General features: G+C 37.5%; 1 protein-coding gene across 4 annotated transcripts; it reads left to right on the plus strand.

The window, feature by feature from the left end:
- Positions 1-4,004: 4,004 nt before the first annotated feature.
- LOC109503669 (uncharacterized) lies at positions 4,005-17,118 on the plus strand. 4 transcript variants are annotated; one of them, XM_025297581.1, is made up of 4 exons: positions 4,005-4,117; positions 5,284-5,395; positions 5,552-7,349; positions 7,464-17,118. In XM_025297581.1, exons 3-4 carry the CDS (start codon positions 5,705-5,707, stop codon positions 16,715-16,717), a joined length of 10,899 nt encoding a protein of 3,632 aa, XP_025153366.1. In that variant the 5' UTR covers positions 4,005-4,117; positions 5,284-5,395; positions 5,552-5,704; the 3' UTR covers positions 16,718-17,118. The 4 variants fall into 4 exon arrangements, with proteins under 4 accessions (XP_025153366.1, XP_025153367.1, XP_025153368.1 ...); XM_025297582.1 differs by having other exon boundaries at positions 5,552-6,833; positions 6,966-17,118; XM_025297583.1 differs by having other exon boundaries at positions 5,552-6,833; positions 7,230-17,118.
- The last annotated feature ends 6,186 nt before the right edge of the window (positions 17,119-23,304 follow it).

Genomic DNA, 23,304 nt, shown 5'->3' on the forward strand with positions numbered 1-23,304 from the left:
ATGGTTCAAATTGATCAGTTGTTGTCGGTAGCGATACCTATTGACAGTTTCACCCGGCTTCTTTTCAGCAGCTCATGGTACACGATTCCTTTCTGGTCCCACCAAACGCACAGCATTGTCTTCTTTCCGAAGCGATTTGGCCATGCCGTCGATGTTGATGCTTCACCAGGTGAAAGTCACAATTTTTTGCGTTTGGGATTCTCGAAATATATCCACTTCTCATCGCCAGTAACAATTCGATGCAGGAAACTCTTTCTTTCACGCCGCAAAAGCAAAATTTCGGAAGTGGCTCTTCGATTTTCCATCTGTCTCTCAGTCAACTCATGCGGCACCCATTTTCCTTCCTTTTGAATTTTTCCCATAGCATGTAAACGTTTGGAAATACCTTGGCAAGTCATATTTAATGCCTCCACAAGTTGATCTTGTATTTGCATATCATCTTCATCCAATAACGCTTGTAGATCGGCGTCTTCAATTGTTTTTGGTCTTCCGAAGCGCTCTTTGTTCTCAGTGTCGAAATCGCCACTTCTGAAGCGTTTAAACCAATCTTCACAGGTAGTTTTCGATGGTGCATGTTCGCCGTAGGCCTCCTCAAGCAAACGACGTGCTTCAGCTGCACTTTTTTTCAAGTTAAAGCAGAAAAGCAAAGCTTCCCGCAAATGCTGTTTATTTGGCACAAAACTCGACATCTTCGTTGTTAGAAAAAATATTTTTGCGTTGCGATATATGTTGGTATTACGACTGGTTATTGTTAACAGATGTCCAAGCTATAAAAAAGAACACAACTTCAGACATGTATGTCGACTACATGTGTCGTTAGCGCCATCCATGTGCGAAACCCGGAAACTTAGTTGCGCACCTAGTATATATATATTTGTAAAAGTATAAAATATTTTATACGGTATTTGATAAAGAAAATTATGAAGAAAGTAGTGAAGATGAAGATATTTCAAGATATGTAAAACGTATCAACATGAGAAAAAATCGTGTTGTAAGGCAAAAATCATTTTGAAATTTGGGATGAAAAAGAATTTTTTCAGATTTCGCTTATCTAAAACTACAGTTCATACGTTAATAGAACAAATTCAAGACGCTGTTCAATTATCAACTGAAAGTTATTAATATATATTAATATATATTATATGATATTATCAATATCATATAAATTAAATGACATATTTTTCAATTATATTAGTTTTAATTAATTAGCTAGTTGCAAAATATGGTGTTTACTAATAATGAATATTATAAGAATAATACAAAATTTATTTATATCGTATTTTTTTTTATTTTTTCCAGAAATAAGTTTCTTTCAGTATGTATGAAATGATGTTACTGACATTAAGATTTTATGGTAATGGATATTTTTTAACAAGCGTAATTTTGTTGGTTCATAAAAGTACAGCAAGTAAAGTAAAATGATTAATAAAGTTTCAAGGGCTCAACATAGACCTGCATGTGTAAAATTTCCGAATGTAGAAGAAAATGTTCGAAGACGTCATGAAAAGTTTTACAATATTGCAAGATTTCCACGTTGTGTGAGTGCCCTAAGACTGCACTCAGATTAGAATTAAATCTCTACTTGCCTAAAAGTGACCCGCACAGCGATGACTTTTCGTTACCAACTTAAGAATAACAAAAGTTTATCTAAACTGTCTTCAGTGTATGCTTGAAAAACACACAAGATGTAAAACTAGGTTTACGGATCAGATAATCTTTAGTTTAAATCACGATTGAAAAACCGGCCCTTAGAAGAAAAAAGTACTTTATGACGTTCGATCTCTAAGATGGATTCTTCTACGTAAAGATGCATGATGAATCGATCAAATATACTTCATTTGTCACGTTCGAATAGTACGCAAATATGTGAAAATGCCCTCCGGTTTAAAAGGAGCTCTCTTAAATTCTAACATCATGTCGCACAAATATTTAAAGATCAAATTAATGCGAAAGAAATATTAGTATATTTGGATGATTTCCTTATTGTTACCGAGACAATCAAATATCATTTCCAGGTTTTTTAAAAAGAGCTTCAAATTGTTTATTACAAATTTGTTAGAGTTGCGGTTAGATAAATCTCGATTCTTCCAAACAAAGTTAGATTATTTAGGATACACTAAAACTAATGAAGACATGCGACCGACGGATGAAGGGCCAGAGGCAGTGAAGAATTTCTCACCTCCGCGAAACGTCTGGGACATGCATAGCTTCCTAGGATTATTATTTAAGTTCTTATTTCAGAAAGTTTATTCGATCATAAGAAAATTATTCGATCATAGCTAAACCCCTATACGATTCTATCAAGAAAAACGCAAATTTCCATTTCGGAGAGGGGTAAAAACATGCATTTGAGATACTCAAAGAACGCTTAATAAACACACCCATTCTGAATATAACAGGATGACCCAGAACAATTTTTATAGAGTTCGTGGAAACATAGAGCGGGTTAAAACAAACATAAAAATCCTATACCATTTTGCGATATTCATCGATAATTATCGAGTTATTAATTACAGAAATCTGAGTGAGTGCACGCCGAGATGGATGATTGAAGAAGTGTTGCAGCCTCTCGGGCTACAATCGATCTAGTAACTGTTGGAGGTGTGCGGCAAGATATAGGTGCGGCGAGATAAAATATAAATAGCGGCACGTTGTCCTTCCTCTGGCCGAAAACTTTATGGGATTTTTATGTTTGTCTTAATCCAGTCACCACGAGCTCAAAGCATTATAATGCGCTTTAAGTCTCATAGATTTCAATATCAATAAACCTCAATATCTCCGTCAAAAATAATTGTAAAATAAAAAATCTTATATGATTTTAAAGGGGAAGAATAGTACATTACAATTCCGTTAGTGAATTTGTTGAAAAGAAATTATTTTGTTAGCAATAATTGGTTGAATATAGGCAAAATCGGCATTTTTTAGCTATTTAAATCTAATTATCTCGAAAACCTGACGTGATAGAGAAATTCTAAGGCCGGATTCGTATTCAGCTGAAATGACTTTTAAAATCCAAAACGCAAAATTATGCAGATCTGTGTTATTATTAGAACACGCAGTATACACGTATTGCCATGCGAGATTAGCGCTACTGACATGACTTTTATTTTCTTCTCTTGAGCGTTACGGAGAGACTCGGTTCAGCTATTGTCACGGCGTCTTTATTATTAAGTTTTTCTGACGAAATTGTTACGTGTGAATACTTTGGCACACATATACACATATCTGGATACCGAGAGCGCTGTTTTATTTTTCGACCATCCTTATTATCATCACAAATAATTTCTAATTAATAGGTGTGTCCGCCACCGCAAAGCATCCGCCCCAACAAAAGTAACTTATTTAATATATTATGGAAAAAAATACGTGCTAACAAATTGTGAAAGCTGTAATTCTCAAAATAAATAATCATTAAGAAGGAATATTAATACGTCGGTTTTCTTGAAAATAAGAATATCTTATGCTTTATAAAACATGATTATCATTTCGTCTTTCTCCGTCTTTCTTTTCATGTTTGTATTTTGCAAAGTTATTATTTATTTTCCGGTCTGAGAATATTAACTTTCGCGTAATCAAATATTTTATATAACAGGATACATTATTTTTTTAGAAACTATAATTTTTCGAAAACATAGAAAAGAAATGAAATCTTCTTAATAGATAGAATACACGCGAAAATAGAAGTGAAAAACAGAGAGAGAAAAATTTCAACAATCTTATTAATATATGTTCAGTTAAAAATACAAAGTGAGATACAATAGCTTTCGTAAGAATGTCGTAACCAAAGTCGTGACCATGTAACTCAACAAAATTAAACATTTCAGTGTCTTACGATTAGTTTTAATTAGTTTTAATGGACAAGATCCATTTGAAATTCGCACGAATAACAGAAGCAAGAGTTTATTGCTAGTGGTACGATAGATGAATCACAGATGTCAGGAAATCCCTAAGACTAAACAGCAAACAGGAAAAGCCAGTGTTTCCTCCGTTCAGTCAGACGCAGATTAGTGTGTGACTAACTCTCGAAGTCGGGACTGAATTCTGTTATCTTCAACAAATATAATTAAGCTTAGAAGACTGAACAAAATATTAAGACCAACACTGCACATAATATTAGGTAAGCTTTTTTATATAAATTTAAACAAGGTAGCAAGTCCTTAACATTTTAGAAAAGTTTGATTATAAAGTGCCGATTGATCTCAATATATGTGTGCAAAATTTTCTCTCTCTCTCTCTCTCTCTCTCTCTTTCATAGAAGATATTAAATCCTTTTAAATTGGATAAATGAATTTATTTTCTCCATGAGAATTTTATTCTTTACGAAATATCAAATCTTTGATATCTTATAAAGATATTTCTTTTTATATTTCTAAAGAACGATAGGTATTGTGTAAGAATTTTGTCCTTTATATCTATTTCATAAATATATTCTTCCATGTCGAATATTCTAATTGTCAAGTCCTTAATATTCGATAAATATTTCATCTTTTATGAGAAGATACAAATTCTTGATATTTCAAAGAACTCTTTGATCACCAGTCTGTAACGTTATTAACGTTTTGTTTATAAAGTCTCATATATATAATCTCAGTTTATAAAGTTTATAATTGTCTCATAAGACAATATTATCACAAAAATCATTACATATGATACATCGAATATTAATGCACAGCAATAAATAAATTGACAGTTAGATAAATTAGATGCTAAATGGCATACATATGACTTAATAATTAAGGTGTCAAGTATACATCGACATTAAATGTGTCATATGTTAATATCATAAAAGGATGTGTCAGTACTTAACATTTTAAATGCAGGAAGTTTAAATTGAGCTACGAATGGTCTGCAATGTAATCTTTCGATTTACCGAACATATTTAAATGTAAAATATAATAATTTCTGTTGCATCATTTCGTCGTGTTTGCGCGATTTAATTCCGAGATATTGTGCCGCACTTTTTATTCCTACAAGTAAATTTAGTTAATTGAAATCAGTTACATGGATCCGCAAACATGATATTCGGTATCATTTTTACACTATCAAATATCAAACATACTGAACATATTAAACCGTATATACTACAAGTCGCCAGACGACCTCGGCTACTCATAGATTTGTTGCGAACGTGATGTCTCACGCAAAGGAATTAATTGCGTATCAGATGCCGGAAACACCGTCGATCTGCTCTTCGCTTGTAGTAGTATATTTTGTGGAATACAAACGATAGCAAAAGTGTCAGTAGTATGCGTCATGCTTGTTAAATATGTATGTGTTCCGTAGGAATAGATGATGTTGGTGAACAATGTAACATTGGAGTTCCACTTTCCCACGATTCCAACGGATACGTCAGCAAATGTTATCTGATATAACTTCTATATAAATGAAAAAGGCAGTAGGTAATCGCTCATTCTACTCAACCTGCATTCAATAATGTCTTGACTCCCTCCTATTAAAATTTTCTTCAATAGAGATTATATTTTATCATTTAAAATATATACGAAAATATGTAAATGAATGTCACAACATGTTTGATTTTTCCTTTTTCTAGATATCGCCAAGTTGAGTAGCTAACGATCTAGGGATATAAAATTTCCAAATATCACGCTTTCTCAGATAGAATTATTATTAAAAATAGTTTTTGGAAGTTCAGAATTACATATCAAAATACTATATATATAGCAAGATTGCAAAAGAATTCACAATGGAAGTAATAGATATCTCAAATCTAATACAAACAAATCTGTGGAATCATGGATATTCCTTGGAGCAAATAGAGAATATCATTGAGAAAGAACATAATGTCCAGCTGAATACTGTCGATCGTGCTTACATAGAGGATAAATATGTTAAGTACTGTTTGGAATACTGGGTGAAGGAGATAAATAATTTTATATATAAATATTCAGCTGACAGTCACTTAATAGAGAAAATTATTACTTTCAACAACATCAGACATTTTGTTGAAATCCCGTCTCCGTTTAATAAGTTTAGATCTTACAAGCTTTTGATGAAATATAACAATCTTATTGAACAACACAAAGAAGAAACGTTGATGAGACGTCTTAAAGAGAAATGCCTGGAGCTGTCAATGGAATACAGTGACACCGTAATGAAGGAAATTGACTTTTTCAAGGCATTGCTTGAATTTTTAACTATATTTGAAAAATTCGAAGAATATCCGGACATAATGAAGTTACAACACTTGTATGAACCTAACATACCAAGCGATAAATTCTTTCAATTAATTATGGACCTTGATATCGCCGATTATGACATAAAACTTAAGCAATTGCAAAACATGGCGCAGTCATTAATGGGACAAAAACATATTGCTTTTATGGATAAATATCAAGAAATTATCGGAGCATACTTTAAACCGGTAACACTAGAAAAATTGACGACTGATAATCAAGTCGTTATTGAAGTAATAGGTGGAAATTTTTACCTAAGTGATATCATCAATGATATCAATTCCATGTTGTTACATGACTCTTGCATAGAAGAAGTTCGTTTCATATGCTCTGGCATCATGTATGTCAATGAAAATTTGGAGAACAGTACATGGCATGGAAAAAACATTGTGGTGTATGCTAAAGCGATTGTAATTTGTCACAAGTGTAAATGGGATATTTCTGGAATGTCCTCAGACGCAACAACAATTATCAAAGCGAAAACCGACGACGACGGTGTAGGTATAGACGGAGAGCATGGAAAATGTGGAGAAAGCGGCGGAAATGTTTTCATTCATGCAGATAACGTGTTGCATCCGGAGATGCTGGAGATTTGGACCAATGGTGGAAATGGTAGCGATGGTCAAAGCGGCGGAGACGGTAAGAACGGAAGAGACGGGACAGGAATTTCTTATGTAGATTTCATTAGTAAATTCCCAAGTAGTGGGAAACTTGTTGGTAAATTTCTGGTTAGGAACTTGAGAACCATAGTTCGTAATATTTGTTCCTTAGGACAAATAAGGGTATCGTGGCTAAATGGTAAGAATCGTTCAGTAGAAGATATAATAAAATGCAAAAAAAGATGCAATGTATACCTAGAGGCTGTAACAGAAGACGGTGAAGAAATTTACTTTTCTTCTTCGTTCGGCGGCCAAACTTTCGTATTGTATAAAGGCACTTCAGGGTGTCCCGGAGGACGTGGCGGTGCGGCTGGTTTAGGTGGACAAGGAGGATACCTCGGTGAAGTGATTAGTAACGACAGTGGTATTGTCGTAGTTTCCAATTCGGGCGAAAATGGCGAGAATGGCAAAGAAGGTAAATGCGGCACCCACGGCAAAAATGGCTGGGACATGTCTTTTATCGATTGCGCACACTGGATGAAAGGAAAATATTATGGTACTAATAAGAATAACAAACTCGAGTTGAGTTATTATGACAGCAATGCTTCGAATCGGATATACGTTCCTTATCGTGCCACGAATTCTAACAATAAGTATGTACAAATATCAGAGATCAGCATCCCGGAACCTGCAAGTACAACACTCACAGAGAAAGATACTTCAAATCGCCCGGAGCTCCAGACTCAAACCAAGAGAAGGAAGAATATTTCGCAGAAACATATCTTCATGCAATATTCTCAACATCTGGTCGGGACAAATATGGATTTGTATTATGACATCCAGACGTACATGCAATATGCTATGGGACACACTTCCGGAAAAATGATGGAGGACAGGAAGGGACAGATGAAAGTATCGGAGGTAATTGTTATGCTTGCAAAACCATCTGCGCAAAAAAATACAAGAGTACTCAACACAATTTCTCCTATCTGTCCCATTGAGACTCAACAAACACGTGAGAAGTCTCTGGAAAATTTTCTAAAAGGTTTGCGACAAGCTTCATTAAATAAGTGGTTTGAATTAAAAAATGAGCAACTCGATTATTCTCATTTTATTTATTTATTTGAGTGCTTGAAAGAGAAACACGCACAAAATAAAAAAGGAAACACGAAAGACGGCACATCCGATATTCAAATACAATTGCAGTTAAAAAATATTAAACAATTCTTAATTGAAAAGCATCGTTTAACTGTTCTACAACAAATCGCATTACGAATAGCCGAATGCCAGTGCATTGCTAATAACAAATTTGAATTAACACCAAAGAACGCGATAAAGTATTTGCAAAAAGTCAAACGTAATCCGCATGTTAATCTAGGTCTGCATAAAAAGTTGCGCAATTTGCAGCAGTATTTCTTCAACGATAACGAGACGCAACGCAAGATGATCTCAAAATTTTGTACAGCAGAAAATGTGAGCAAGTATCACGAGGCTTTCAAGTTCTCCATTGCATCCTTTGTGATGGACGAGGGTGAAAAAGGAGAAGCCCACCCAAATGTGAAAAAGTATTACACAGAATACAGCAAGTTCGTCGGTAAGCAAGAGATGAAATTGAAGAAATTTCACAAAGAATCGAAGCTCGACGCAGGCTCTTGTAACGAAGTGGTAGGTCAATTCTTCCGAAGTTTAAATAACGCAATTGTGGAAAACAAGTTGGGGGAAAATATGAAGAAGGACAAAAAATTGAAGGAGCTTTACCTACGATTTAGTCAGATGTTCAATGAACGTTTTAGCTGGGAGGAATGTATGAAGGACCTGAAAATACGCAAAGAATACGTGCGACATGTACAACTATATGGTCCGTTGTCACCGAGTTACCGAGAATTGTTAGCGTATATATTTAATGTTAACATCTGCATGTACATCACGGATCGAAATAATCAAATCTGTTTGTTGGACGTACACAATCCACAATCTACAGACGTTATATACCTCTTGTACACAAACAAAAACTACACACTACTGAATATCAATGAGAACTTCCTCCGACTGGACATGGAACGTAATGTCAGAGCTAATCTGTGCGCGAAAATCATCGCGGAAGTGGAGTCGATGAATGATCATACAAATATCAACGAGTACATGAAAAAGGGGTTGTTTCTTCCTGGAAGCAAAGAGGATAACAACATTATCTCCAGTATCGAAACAGAAATCGACGAGAAGGCGGATATGAACGACATAATAGAACACTTTTCCTCTTCAGAGGAGAGACAGAAGCTACAATTCATGCTGGATAAGATATCATCCAAGTACATTGGACAACGTGAGATCATTCACGCAATAGCTAAGGTTTTCTCATGCAACGGTAGACACATTACCTACAACGAACTCTGTTGCCTAGTGAACGCAGTACTAAATTTCGTAATCGAAGATCGTCCTGGCTTAAGTATATTTAGCTGGATAATCGCGGCATATCCACAGCAAGAATGGTTAAACGAAATTATATTGTTAAAACTCGAAAATCACTTTCAAACTTTATTGGATGATATACACGAATGGAGACAATATTTGTCGAATATTCATGAGAAGGAAACTCTGTTACTATTGAGTTTCAAATTAGAACAAAGAAAATGGAATAAGGCCTTCTCGACGAAATGTATAAGAAACATTTTGTACTTGCTGAGTAATATTTCAGAACGCGTGCCCGGTCTCCATGTGCTGGAAATATCCGAGTGGCCGTACGCGATCAAGGAGAAATACTGGACGACCAAACTGTCCGTGTTAACTGAATGGAAGGACGAAGAATTGCAGAGGGCCTCGTACTACTTGTTATCTTTGGAAAACAGCGCCGGCACTTCTCTCGTAGATGCATTCATAGAGCTTCTTATAAAAAATGGTGTCGCGTTACAATCGAATAAGAACACAAATGTAACGAGCGAGTCGTCCTATTTTCAAAAGAAAATCAGCTCGATGAATACTCATGATTTTCTCCAGATTCTATCGAGTTTTCACAACGGAGAGTGGAATTTATCCAAGGAAGTTCTCATCACATTCAACGACTGTGAGATCGATAAATGGACAATTTTGATGAAAGAAATGTTCCCCACCAACGGGGAAGATCGCAACGCGAAGAAGTTGATTGATTTGATCAGAGACAACGGCAACACTTCCGAACATATTCTGAACGATTTAAATGCAATCAGAGATATTATTCAAGCTATGAAGCAAGTGACGACGACGAACGAGGAGGCGATCAAAGAGGAGATCGCCAAACACAAATCGAACATACAGCTTTCCGAGAAGAATAGTGATAAACTGCAGTACGTATACAATAACATGGCTGATTTGCTCAGTCTGATAGACAACGCTATAAATATGAAGAAGAATTTCAGGCTTCGCGACACGCAGAAACTAGCCGTACTGGCGTTATTCAGGAATAAATACAACACACTGATGCAGATATTCACGGGGGAGGGCAAATCGTTGGTCGTCGTGGCATTGTCGATCTTGAAGGCGTTCTGCGGTCAAAAAGTCGACATCATCACCAGCTCGTCGGTATTGGCAAAACGAGACAGCAAAATTAATAGTGATATTTACGATCTTTTCTCCGTTAGTGTGTCGCATAATTGCGACAATAACGTCGAAAAACGGAAAGAGGTGTACTCCTGTAAGCACATCGTTTACGGAGAGCTGTCTGATTTCCAGCGCGACTACCTACTGGATCGATTCTACGGTAGAAATATTTTAGGCGACCGTAGCTTCGAGAACGTCATCATAGACGAAGTGGATAGTATGCTGCTCGACAAGGGTAACAATATACTGTACTTATCCCACGACTTACCGTATCTGGACAAGCTCGAGTCCGTTTACGTGTACATCTGGCAATTGATTAATAAGCCTTTCGCGGGCCAAAAGCAATTCCCGCAGACCGTTGACAATAAGGCGATTAGGCAAGCGGTCTTATGTAATATGTACGGCTCGTTGTCGAAGGAAGACATTAGGAAGATTGACGAGCATATAAGCGACCAACAAATAAATACTATATGGGAACGTTTGATCAAATATAATATAATCGATAACGACGGTTACCTACTAAAGGACAAAGTGAGCGAAAGAGATATTGTGGAGGTATTGTCACCCGACTTCAAGCGTTACGAATGGTATCTCCTCTATCTATTCAAGCAGATTTCCAAGCGCGAAAGATCCATTGTTATTCCCAATTATTTGAAACCATTTATAGCTTTGCACTTGAACGCCTGGATCAACAGCGCTAAGACAGCGTTATTAATGCAGGAACGACAAGACTATATAGTTGATATTGATAGAAAAGCCAGCAGGCCAGATCTCAAGGCCAACATTATTATCATTGACCGTGACACGGGTACAGAACAAACGAACTCTCAATGGGATGAAGCGTTGCACCAGTTCTTGCAACTGAAGCATGGCTGCAGGCTGTCGATGCAGAGTTTGAAAGCCGTATTCGTGTCAAACGTGCGTTATCTGAAGCTTTACAGTAAGCTGTATGGCTTGACCGGCACATTGGGCTCACAGCGGGAGCGAGATTTACTTCAAAATATCTATCAAGTGGACTTCGTCACTGTGCCGACTACGAAGATGAGGAAGTTCGAAGAGTATTATCCGATCGTCTGTCCCAACCTACAGGAATGGCAATTGCTGATTTACTCGGAAGCCATTACTTACACGAAAGCAGGCCGATCAGTGCTGATAATTTGTGAGACTGTACAGCACGTAGAGTCTCTATATAACGTGTTACACGCCAAGAATATGACAAACTTACATACATACACGCGCGACTATGAATCCTTCGACATAGCCGCAGAGTATTTGCGTGAAGGTCAAGTTATCATCGCAACCAATTTGGCCGGTCGCGGAACCGACATCAAGATCACCGAGCAGTTGGACAAGGCGGGCGGTCTGCACGTTTGTCTCACGTATCTACCGAACAATAATCGGGTAGAGCAACAGGCCTTCGGCCGTGCAGCTCGGTATGGCAACAATGGTTCCGGTAGATTGATTATCATGGGCTTGCGGTATACGCAAAGTATCTTGCAGACGTCGCACCTGAAAAAAGAGCGGGACTTTGAGGAGATCCGTCGCATCTCCAACATCAAGCTACACTATGAGACGCAGATAAGCGTAGAGGAGGATGCTTTTCACCAATTCAAGGAAGTCTACCAGCAGCTGGAAAAGAACCTGAAGGACGAGGTATGTGATGAAGTGAAAGAAATACTGTTGCGCAGCTGCCTGGACGAGTGGGTTTTCTGGTTGGATGAGAACAACAAATATATAAACGACACGTTAGGCGAACTGGACATGGATATATATAAAGCGTCCCTCAGCAAACTGATCGATCGCTTGCAGGCACTGAAGTCGGAAGAGAGCAAAGACTGGATACAGTGGACTCGCGAACCCACCCAAATCATCAGGCTTGCCAAATATTTCGCACGAAACAAGCAGCAGAACAAGGCAATCGAACTATTTGATCGTGTTATCAAAGAAGAGCCTAATTTCTCGGAAAGCGCGCATTATTACAAAGCTTTCTCGTTGATCAAGAAGATCGACAAGAAGGACAGGCGCGCTGTGAAGGAACTCAAAAAAGAATTGCGCGAGGCGGCGAAACTCTTGAAGAAGCATCGTGATTACGCGCTGCTGGCTGGAAATATCATCAGCACGCTGAAGCGGCGGGATCTCGGTATTATGCAGATCGACGCGTTCAAGGAGCAACATAACAATATCAGTACCATATATCAGATCTTCTTGCAGTCTATTGATGATATGTTGGGTCATAACGTAACGTCACAGAATCTCGAGAAACACGATATCACCGAGGAGTTAGCCGAGACTTTGTACCTCGACTTGATCGAAAACGACATTTTAAGGAGACCGAGAGTATCGAAGAATATTGATGAAAGCATCGTGAAAGAGATCTGCGAGAATCATGGAGTAATTCCGAAAGAATTGAACGACTTTCTTATGAAAAAACGCGGCTTATCTATAGAATTACAACAATTCGAGAAGGATATGAGGAAATTGGTGAGAATACCCAACAAGAAGGAATTCTGGAAGTTGTTAGTGAAGGAGAAGATTTTGAAGGATGAAGTTAAATACGTGACGATTCGTATATGGAAACTACAGAACATTGATCCGTCTTTCTTTAAATCGCTAGACAATATGATCGAGCAGAAGAAACTGCAGAGACATATTTTAAAATGCAATAAAGAACAGCTGCTTCTCCACACAAGCGACGACACCGAACAGCACAATCAGCACAAGGACGGAGATATCACGTTGGAGAAGATACTGTTCAAGAAATTCATCAGTGATGAGAAATATAAGATACTGAAAAGCAGAAACATTTTCACTTATAACAAGAAGGCAATCTACAATGCGAGGAAAGTAGAGAACGTGATCTTTCCGTGCTTCGACTCGATCACCGTAAAGGATTTGACCGAACGAGATATCTCGGAGGAAGATGCAAAACGGATTTTAACAGATCTGGTCAAGCAAAAGGTTCTATCAGATAGAGAGGAGGACCTTTACCGATTAATCGTCCCATACGACCAGATCGCGAATCTTCAACTACCTTCCTGCGCTATCTATATAAACTTCGTGATACAACTGTTGAACATCTGCTTCATGTACAGAATAGCGTTACAGAAATTGGTAAAAGATTTTCAGGACGAAGCGGTAACCGTTAACCTGCAGTTAATGACCAAACCGCATCAATCGTTGATCTGTTCGTTGATAGATAAGAAGATCGTTAAACTCGCCAAGGTATCCATCAATAATGATAGTCTGGAGTGCAAATTGCGGAATATGTACAAGCGTATAATACGTGGGAAGGATGTTTTAATGCAAGTACTCTATAAAAACAATTTGGTACCGCAGACGAATAAGGATGCAGAATTATTTAATCACATCATTCACAGAAAATGGATCGACGTGATGGAGTCGTTGGAGGAAAATGTAATTAAAAGTTTCAAACGCCAAAATCCTATGGAAAATACGAGCCAATCGTTGAACACATCGGCAGAAATGGCCACAGCAGTGTGGCACCCCAAAGTGTCGTTAATTTTAATATACACTTATTATAGTTTAACAAAAAAAGAGCGAGAGAACATCTTAGTGTTCGTCGATGGTGAAACTTTGAGGTGTACACGCGAATCGACGAATTACGAAGGATCAACAGAAACTATCAAGATCATTATAGACGCTCACAATCATCTCGGCAAGAAGGCTACGATAACGAATGTCGTCCAAACCTTAGAAGTTTTGGAAAACACGTTCAAGACCTTGGACGTGCCGGACTGCAGCATGATGTCGCTGTTGAAACATATCGAAACAAACGGAACTTTCAGTAGTGGCGATTATCCGAGCGAAGAGCTACAGATCTTTACGATGAACGGTCTTGGTGATCTTCTGGTACTTCAGGAGCAACGATGGAGCAGGATGATGATATTCGGGGCCGCTGCGGTCGTCGTATTCGGCATAATGCAGATCATACTTGCTACCATAATACAAATCTTTTGGGCCAGCACTATGACGTATATAGCCAGCGCCTTGATATCCCAGGGTGTGAGCGATATTTTCTTCGCAATCTCAGCTTTTAGGGACGGCTATTTCAGCTGGAAAAGTTATATGAAACATAAAATTATGAGTCTGGCAACCACTGGTTTGAAGTTCAGCCTCAAAGCGATGCTCTCCTCCGCAAGCAGAATGTCGTCCTACGTAAACAGTATAGTCGAACCCAACGTCTCGTCAGCTGGTAGAGCGGTCACCAAGATGTCGGGTAAGGTGTTCAACGAACTGGCGCACAAAGGGACCGATTTGCTAGAGCAGGAATTCACGAAGCGTGTCACGATAAGTACTGTGCAAGGTGTCACGTTTAGTCTGACAAGCGCGAATGTTGGTTGGAACGTATACAAGTACATGCAGGACTTGTGCCGGGACATCGGTTCCTTCATGATAGAGGAGATCGATAAAGCCATAGAGGAGCATATGATATTCGATACTTTGAAAACAGCGTATCAAACGTTAGGCCGTCAGAACGCGACAGCGATGATAAAAGACCTGACCAACGATTATTTTGCGAGCAATACAACTTCTGAATTGTCGCGTATATGTAGCAGCGTGGAGTACACCCTGAGAAACATCGTCGAGAAATTCGGGTCTTTTCGTGCACCGCTCGACAGCTCGTTTAATATGAACAGACTGATGGAACTAACAGGTCCAGCGAGCAGGATCTTGAAGGAGAGGAATGTTTTCTACGATCTGAGGAACGTGACGGACAATATGCTGAACGAGTTGAACGAGCGTGTGCAAACGAAGATTAACGAGTTGAGTGAGATGAACACGAGTACCCGCCAACAGCAACAAAACTCGGCGGTTGACGATATAACCACGGATATGAACAGATTCGGGTACGATGTCATAACAAAGTGGAACACGACATTGCGTGCACGAGCCGGCCAGGTGATCGACAAAGAGATCGTCAGCCCTGTCATGCATATTGTCGTGTCATGCATACTAAGCTATACTAGCAACCCGATGCAATCGATGAATATCGATTATAAGAAGGGCCAGTTCTATTACAGGTTCCAACACTACAAGCGGGAATACGAGGAGGAGAAGATGAAAAGAGGAGAAGGAGAAGCGGAGAAGATTATAGTCATGTCCGAAGAAGAATATCACAGAAATCTACAAAACTTGCTGATGAAGAACCGCAATCCCAAGCTGTTCGCGGACATGGTGCGCGAGAACGTGCCAATCGACACGACCTGCGTGGCCGCATGTCGCTGGGTTCTCCATCGTATGCTGGAAAATCACGGGTTCAATGTCGAAGGACTGATCCTCGTCAGTCCAATGGATGAGGCACACGGCCTGTCGGAGTATATCTCGATCCTGTTGGACGGTAAACAAGGCACAGTGGTTAAGATCTTGTCGCAGAACGGTTACTTCCAGGTTAGTGGGCCCGACAGATTGTACAGTGACTCGATAAACTTGTCCAAAAATAGCCTGTATGAAACGCTCTGCCCGTACATACCTGGCTTAGATAGCATGTCGGCAGAGACGTTCAGGGAGGAATTAGCGAATGTAATCGAAATTAGCCCCGGTATACGAGACCGCTTGTTGTACGGATGGCATCAATTTAAGATAGAGGTCGAACTGATCGATGGTAAAAAATTCAGAAGCCAAAGTGTTTCAAGTGAGAAATCCATAGAGGAAGACGAAGAAGACGCGAAAGATTGGGCACAGAACAATAACTATGATATGGATCTCACTGTAAATAAAGTATTGAGTAACAAGGAGTTACAGGAACAACGTACGAGAGCTCTGAATGAAGCGTTTAAAAAATGCTGTGACTTTGTCGGAAAATACAAGGACGCGAAAGGAAGGTCCATTAATCTCAGACTAGAGAATTTTAAACCTACTCTATACGACACGATATATATTGATGCCCCGTACGAGGCTAAGATAGGTTTCTTCCCAGTCCAAATGAAAGCTGAGTTGAAAGTGCTCGTATCCGAAAAGGACAACAAACAAACGGAAACAATCAAATTGGAGATTAATATCGACAATCCTTGCATTAGCGAAATTAAGCATGGACCGAAGGTTCCTCATGTCGGCTATAGCGTAACTGGATGCGACAATTTACCCTTGAACGTATGCGGACACATATTGATAAATAAAGAGGGCAACGACTTCCTTCCACATCGAAATAGTAGTAATATTGATGTGACAAATCTACTTGCTGGAGAAACGATCCCCGACGATCAGCAAGTTTCTATCTTGAAGATATTCGCAGGATCGTCAGACTACGAGAAGTTTCTCACGCGGTACGATACACAGAATTTTGATCGTTCGAGAATGAGAGGTAAAAAATTCGTCACAACATTTTACTAAGCGTCTTGATTTATTTATTCACAAAGGAAATAACTATTTGAATTAGAAATCAATTCTAAATGAAGCGAAGGGATATCATGTTAAGGCACTTCCAAGTCAGAGCAGAAAATAATGATAATGTCGAAACGACGTCTAATGATGAATGATGAAGAAAACTCATTTTTTCATCATGATTCAATCACATTTTCTCCTCATTTTGATGTCATAATTTTCTGTTTTACTTGAGTTGTTTTTTATTGACGTTTCTGGCCTTGATATATGATATTTAATTATATCTTAATCTTTTAATGTGATTATATCTTGATACAATAATGCGATTCATTTTAATATTCTCTTCGAGATTATCAATAATCTTAATCGATATATACTACTGTGTTCAAAAAATAAGGTGAATTTGTTCATAAAATGAAAAATCTTTATTTATTTTTCCAAATCATTTTCATCGCCTTCAAAGTATTCCCCGTCCGACACAATGCACTTATGCTAACGTTTTTTCCAATCCTCGAAACAGTCAGAGAAGTCTTTTTCCAGGATGGCCTTCAATACTTTCTTCGATTCGGCTTTTATCTCCTCAATCGAGTCGAAACGGTGTCCCCGGAGCGGTCTTTTGAGTTTGTTGAACAGCCAGAAGTCGCACGGTGCTAAATCAGGCGAATACGGTGGTTGTGGAACAATATGGATCGAATTTTTGGCGAAATGTTCTCGAAGAACCAATGCAGTGTGGGACGGTTTTTGGAACCAATCGAGATTTGACGCGTTTGAGGCACAAAACATCTTTTAAAATGGTTTGGGTTGATCCAAATGAAATGCCCGTAGCATCAGCAAGGTCTCTAATTGTCAATCGACGATTTTCGAACAGCAAATCTTTGATTTCCTTAACGTGACTTTCATCGGTAGATGTTGATGGTCGTCCGGGGTCCGAGGCGCTGTTCGTCTTGAACTCGTTCTCGGCCTTCTTTGAAGTCTTTGTACCACTTGTAAACTTTTTTTGCGATATAGCCTTATCACCAAAGGCCTTCTGCAACATCCTGATGTTTCCGCGGCAGAATATTCATTCCGCAAACAAAATTTAATGCAAATTCTTTGCTCAACAAAATCAGACATAGTAAAAATCGAAAAACTCACTTTTGCATGTTTACAAAAACACGTATAGCTCTGCAGCAATTGAATATATTGACATGAAACTCTGCATAGATGTCAAAGACAGTGCTACCAACCCACGAAAAAATAATTTCTTGATTTTATAGTACCCGCGAAGTTTAAATGAAAAATTCACCTTATTTTTTGATCACAGTAGTATGTATATGGTATAATAGTTTTAATATGTATAACTTTTGTTACTTTTATATCTGTCAGATATAAAGATTGACTATACATATGTCGTATTTTATATTAAATTATATTTTATATTAATTATATGTAATTAATATAATTATAATTAATTATATTAATTATATTTTATATTAATTTATATTAAATGTATAAATGTAATTTCTGATATGTCTATATGCTATTTTAAAATATATGTGTAAGATTTTTAATGTGATCAATTTTATTTTCTCGTTAGTTTATATATATTTTTTATGATCAAAATACCTGTAAGTTTTTATGTTTTGAGGGCCATAAAGACCAGCGTGCCATAATTATAAAAATAGGGAGTAAGGAGTGGAGTCCACACATGAAGTAGCACTGCCGATGACGATGAACGCTATGTACGAAAGCACTGTCGATATTCTCCAGCAAGCCGTTTAATCCATCAACCAAACAATAAGTATATTTATGTAGAATATTAGGAATACACATATCCTTATTTAAGTACAATGGCGGTGTTATATTTAATTGTTAATTATTATTTATTAAACATTATTATTTAATATATTATAAGTTCTCAGTACTTGATTAGAGAGTCACAGTTGTGAAATATTTCTTTACAATACGCTGTCTGGAATAAAAATCTTACAGCCGTTGAAAAATACGTCTTACACATATTTCCTCCATCTAAATATTCCATTATCTTAGCTTAATAGATGCTTTCTTTTGTTTAAGAAGCTTCTCAGGAAGTTGAATCGAACATACGTGTGTTGTTTGACAAATTTCGAGCAATGAACTTCTCAAGACAATGAAATTCTCAAGACTAAACAGCAAACAGCAGAAGCCAATGTTTGCCCCGATCAGTCGGCCGCAGACTCATGTGCGACTAACTCTCGAAATTTGAACTGAATTTTATTATCTTCAACAAATATATATAATTAAAAAACTGAACAAAATATTAAGACTAACATTGCACATAATATTAGGTAAGATTCATAAGTTCTTTTGTGTAAATTTAAATACAATAGCGAGTCTTTAAAATTTTAGAAAAGTTTGATCATAAAGTGCCAGTTCATTTCAATGTGTATGTGTAAAATTTTCTCTTTCATATAAGGTATTTGGTTCTTTTAAATTGGATAAGTAGATTTATTTTCTCCGTGACAATTTTACTCTTTACGGCATATCTTTAATATCTTCTAAAGATTTTTTCTTTTATATTCTCAACAAACGATAAGCATTATATAAGAATTTTGTTATCCATTTTATAGATATTTTTTTTTATATCCAATTTTATATCCATTTTACAGATATTTTCTACTATGTCGCATATTCTAAATGTCAAAACCTTAATGTTCGATAAATATTTCATCTCTTATAAGAAGCCACATATTCTTGATATTTCAAAGAATACTTGGATTACCAATTCATGACGTTCCGATTCGGACGTGATGGCCAGCAATAAACCACAGTTCCGAGGAAAAAGAGCACCGAGCTCCAATGGGAGGCGACCGAGTCGCTCCTGAAAAGATTCAAGTTTACTCGCGTATGCTTGGAAAGAAAATGAGCACGAGGCTCTAAAGGAAGCGGCCAAGCTGCTCCTGAAATCGCCAAGATCTCACGGACTACTTGAGAGAAAGAAAGAGCACGAAAGCATCAAAAGGAGACGGCCAAGCCCGCTCTTAAATCACGGCAAAGCCGCAAACACGAATCGGAATACTAGATCCGAACCATTAGCCTCAACCCAGCAGGGTAAGGATGGGCGATATTTTAAAATATCGATACTTTTTTATCTAAATATCGATATTTTGTATCGATATTTTTCTTTTCAATATTACTATGTAACGATATTTCAAGAGCAATATCGGACTTCCGATACAGTTCAATACGAATCATTACTATTTTATTGGGAGAAAATTTTAGCGTACCGAAACTTTTGGAACTAACGTAACCACAGCCATTCTCAGTTCCATTTGCGTTTGAATTGTCGCAAACCGTTGCAAATTAATAGTGAATTCGATTGACATGCACTCGCTCCGTCCCACAGTAACTTTTTGTTATTAGGCGCACTTGCTCAGAGTGCGTACTTTTATGCTAACCTAAGTGCGGGTAATTTAAGAAGCTTTCTGAATTTGCGTACATATCATATAATTTGTTAAAAGTACTCCGTCTTGAACGAAAATGTCGCTGAAACTAAACAAATAATATTTTTAATCTGCACACATTTAGGCTAGTATTCATACTCGGATCTTATATTTAAGACCGTTTTAAGTTCATTTTCAGATTGTATGGATCATTTCATTGGCTACGTAGTATCTAAACATAAACTTAAGACGGACTTAAATATAAGGCTGCGTTCAGAAAATACAACGGTTACATAACGATTGAGCAATTCGTCAATGTAATTGGTCTCCTTCCTTTTTTCCTATAAAATAACTAGGAATACATCTATTTCTGACGCATTCCAAAAATGGTAACTATAATAGATTTTAGTATAAACAAATATAAATCAATAAATAAATATATAGTAGGTACATAATCAAAAATAAGGATATTAGTGTTATCAATATTACTAATATCGATATTTTTTATTGTATCGCCCATCTCTACAGCAGGGTATATCAGCGCCGCTTTCAACTCAATAAAGTGTACAGTGCGGTGATTCGAATCCAAAGTATGAGAGAAAGACAGCTCCGGGAAAGCCTAGAGGGAGCGTCGGTAACGAGGGGCGCGACAAAAAGCCGCATGGAGCTGCAGCAGAAAGTTGCTACAATGAACGTCAAGCCGCACAGGAGAGCACGTCTCGTCGTCGCGTCTGATTATATCTCCAGGCAGCCGAATCTTGACTGCGAGCAACGGAATCGCAGGGCGTGCCGCGTAACGGGCGCGGTCGGCACCGATAGCTACGCGAGGGGCGCCGGCGGAAGTACCGCGTGCTTGCCTGCGAGAAACAGGCGCACAGTGGGTCGAAGCCTAAAGGCCATTGCACAATGCCAGGCAACAGGCAATAGAAGTCTCGGATTATTAGATTAAATTTATAAATTGTAGTGTACATTATAGGTTAGCTACTTGCATCACATAGAGAAATAACATCATATTTTCGTCATTCATAGCTAATGACGAAGGCTGTCAATGAAAATATTATATTAATAAAACCATATACCATATTATATTAATAAAACTATATATATATAAGTATATACTTATATATATATATATATATATTTCTTTTTACATATTATTGATTTACTTTGTTCACACAAGTTTTACAACAACAAAAGTTTTAAAATATATTTAAAATATATTTAAATATTTAATTCACAGCATATATCTAAAATATAAAAAAACTTAGAACTATATTACTTTTAGATTATATCGGATTAAATTTGTTATGAATACTACTATGAGGCATCTGACACAATTCAATTCTTCATCTACTCAAGTCTGCCATTTTATCTATCGAAACTCTATCGAAGTTCTGTAAAATCTCCAGATCAGTGAATCATTTCTCTTATAAATTATAATTTCGATTCATTGTCATTGGGAGATAAATTCTACTCTTCTCTTTGCTTCCTCTCTGGATCCTCTTTCCTTTCTCACCATCGAACCTCCTATTCCTCACTCTGTGCTACACACTTTGTTACATTACACACACACATAACCGGCCATTCATTTATGAACATGTATAATTTTAGACTGATTATGCAAATTAATTGTACTGAACCGCGTTTCAACAATATTTATTAAAATCACTTTATATTTACTTTCGGTTCAACCATAATAAAATGTAATTTGATATTCTATAATTTATTTGATTTTCTATAATTTATATTTATTGTTTTATGATTTAAATCACGTTACCCCCTCTCGATTCATCCCTGATTCCAATTATTAGCTCGCGGTCCCATTCCAGATAAAGAGACTCTCTGACCTAAAAGAGGATCGCCCGCCGTACATCGCGATTAGAGTAAATGAACTCTTCTGGTCTTTGAGCTGCATCGCGCATACGCACGTACGTGCAGGATTCGCAATAGCGAGAGCACGTTGCGTCCTTCCTCAGGACGTAACATTACTTTACGATCACATTAACCCATTTATGCCGAGTAACATTGCCGCTTTTAATATTAATAAAATTATCGCTTTTCGCTGTGCAATCATGCACGTTTGCGTAAAAAAGAAACGCATGTCGGCTTCGCAAAATCCCCTTACGGGGATTTCGATACTATACACACAATTATTAATAGAAGTTATAAAAGCGTGTACAATGTTATCATCGTCGATGAATTCATCGCACCACAATCAATATGTGACAGTGAGCTGTATTGTCCTTGTTTATCTCTTATTCTCGACCCATAATAACCTCCTATATCGCATAGTCGATAATTCCTTAAAAAGCTATCACCCTCACTCTTACAAACATAGGTCGATAAATTAACATTGTCGGAATTATGAACAAATACTTATTAGGAGGTTGCATTGAAAACCGCTGCTTTTAGAGTTTTCTGAGCATGTATTTTAATAACAAAATGTGTGAATACATCAATCAAAGTATTTATCACTACTCACTTTTCTGGCAGAAGTAAAATTCTGCGACGAAAGAACGGTCTGTCTTTTGAGCCAATCCATTTAGCAACCCAATTTGCAATTTCTCCGTAATTATGGAAATGTGTATCTTCCAAAATGTATTACATCGATCGGAACAGATGGTAATCGCTTAGGGCCGGATCCGGAGAATACGCTGGATGTGGGAGAACCTCCCATTAGAATTCCATCAGTGTTTGTTTCACGGTTATAACAACATGAGGCCAAATGTTGTCATGGAGAAGAATCACTTTTCGGCGATTTAATGCAATTGATAATCGTTTTTGCATCAAATTATCATTCAAATGTTTCAATTGTTATCGATAACGTTCAGCGGTGACTGTTTCTTTCGGTTTAAATAGCTCATAATATACATAACCCTCTCCATATCCCATCAAGTAGAGAGCATCGCTTTGTGGCCGTGAATGTTTCGCTTTGGTGTCGACGTTGATGGTTGACCAGGTTCAGCTGATTTCTTGCGTTACGAGTTGTCGAAATAGATGTCTATTTTTCATCATCGGTCACGACACGCCACAAGAAACTTTTCTTTTTATGCCTTGCAAACAAAGAAATTGGGATGTTTAAACGATTAGTAATGGCATTTTCGGTCAATTCATGTGGAAGCTATCTCCCTTCTTTCTGGATTTTTCCTATGGCTTGTAAATGTCGTGAAATGGTTAATTTATCGACTTCGAGCT

This window comes from Harpegnathos saltator, unplaced genomic scaffold (genome assembly GCF_003227715.2).
Source record: "Harpegnathos saltator strain DR-91 unplaced genomic scaffold, Hsal_v8.6 scaffold180, whole genome shotgun sequence".
Classification (NCBI taxonomy): domain Eukaryota; kingdom Metazoa; phylum Arthropoda; class Insecta; order Hymenoptera; family Formicidae; genus Harpegnathos; species Harpegnathos saltator.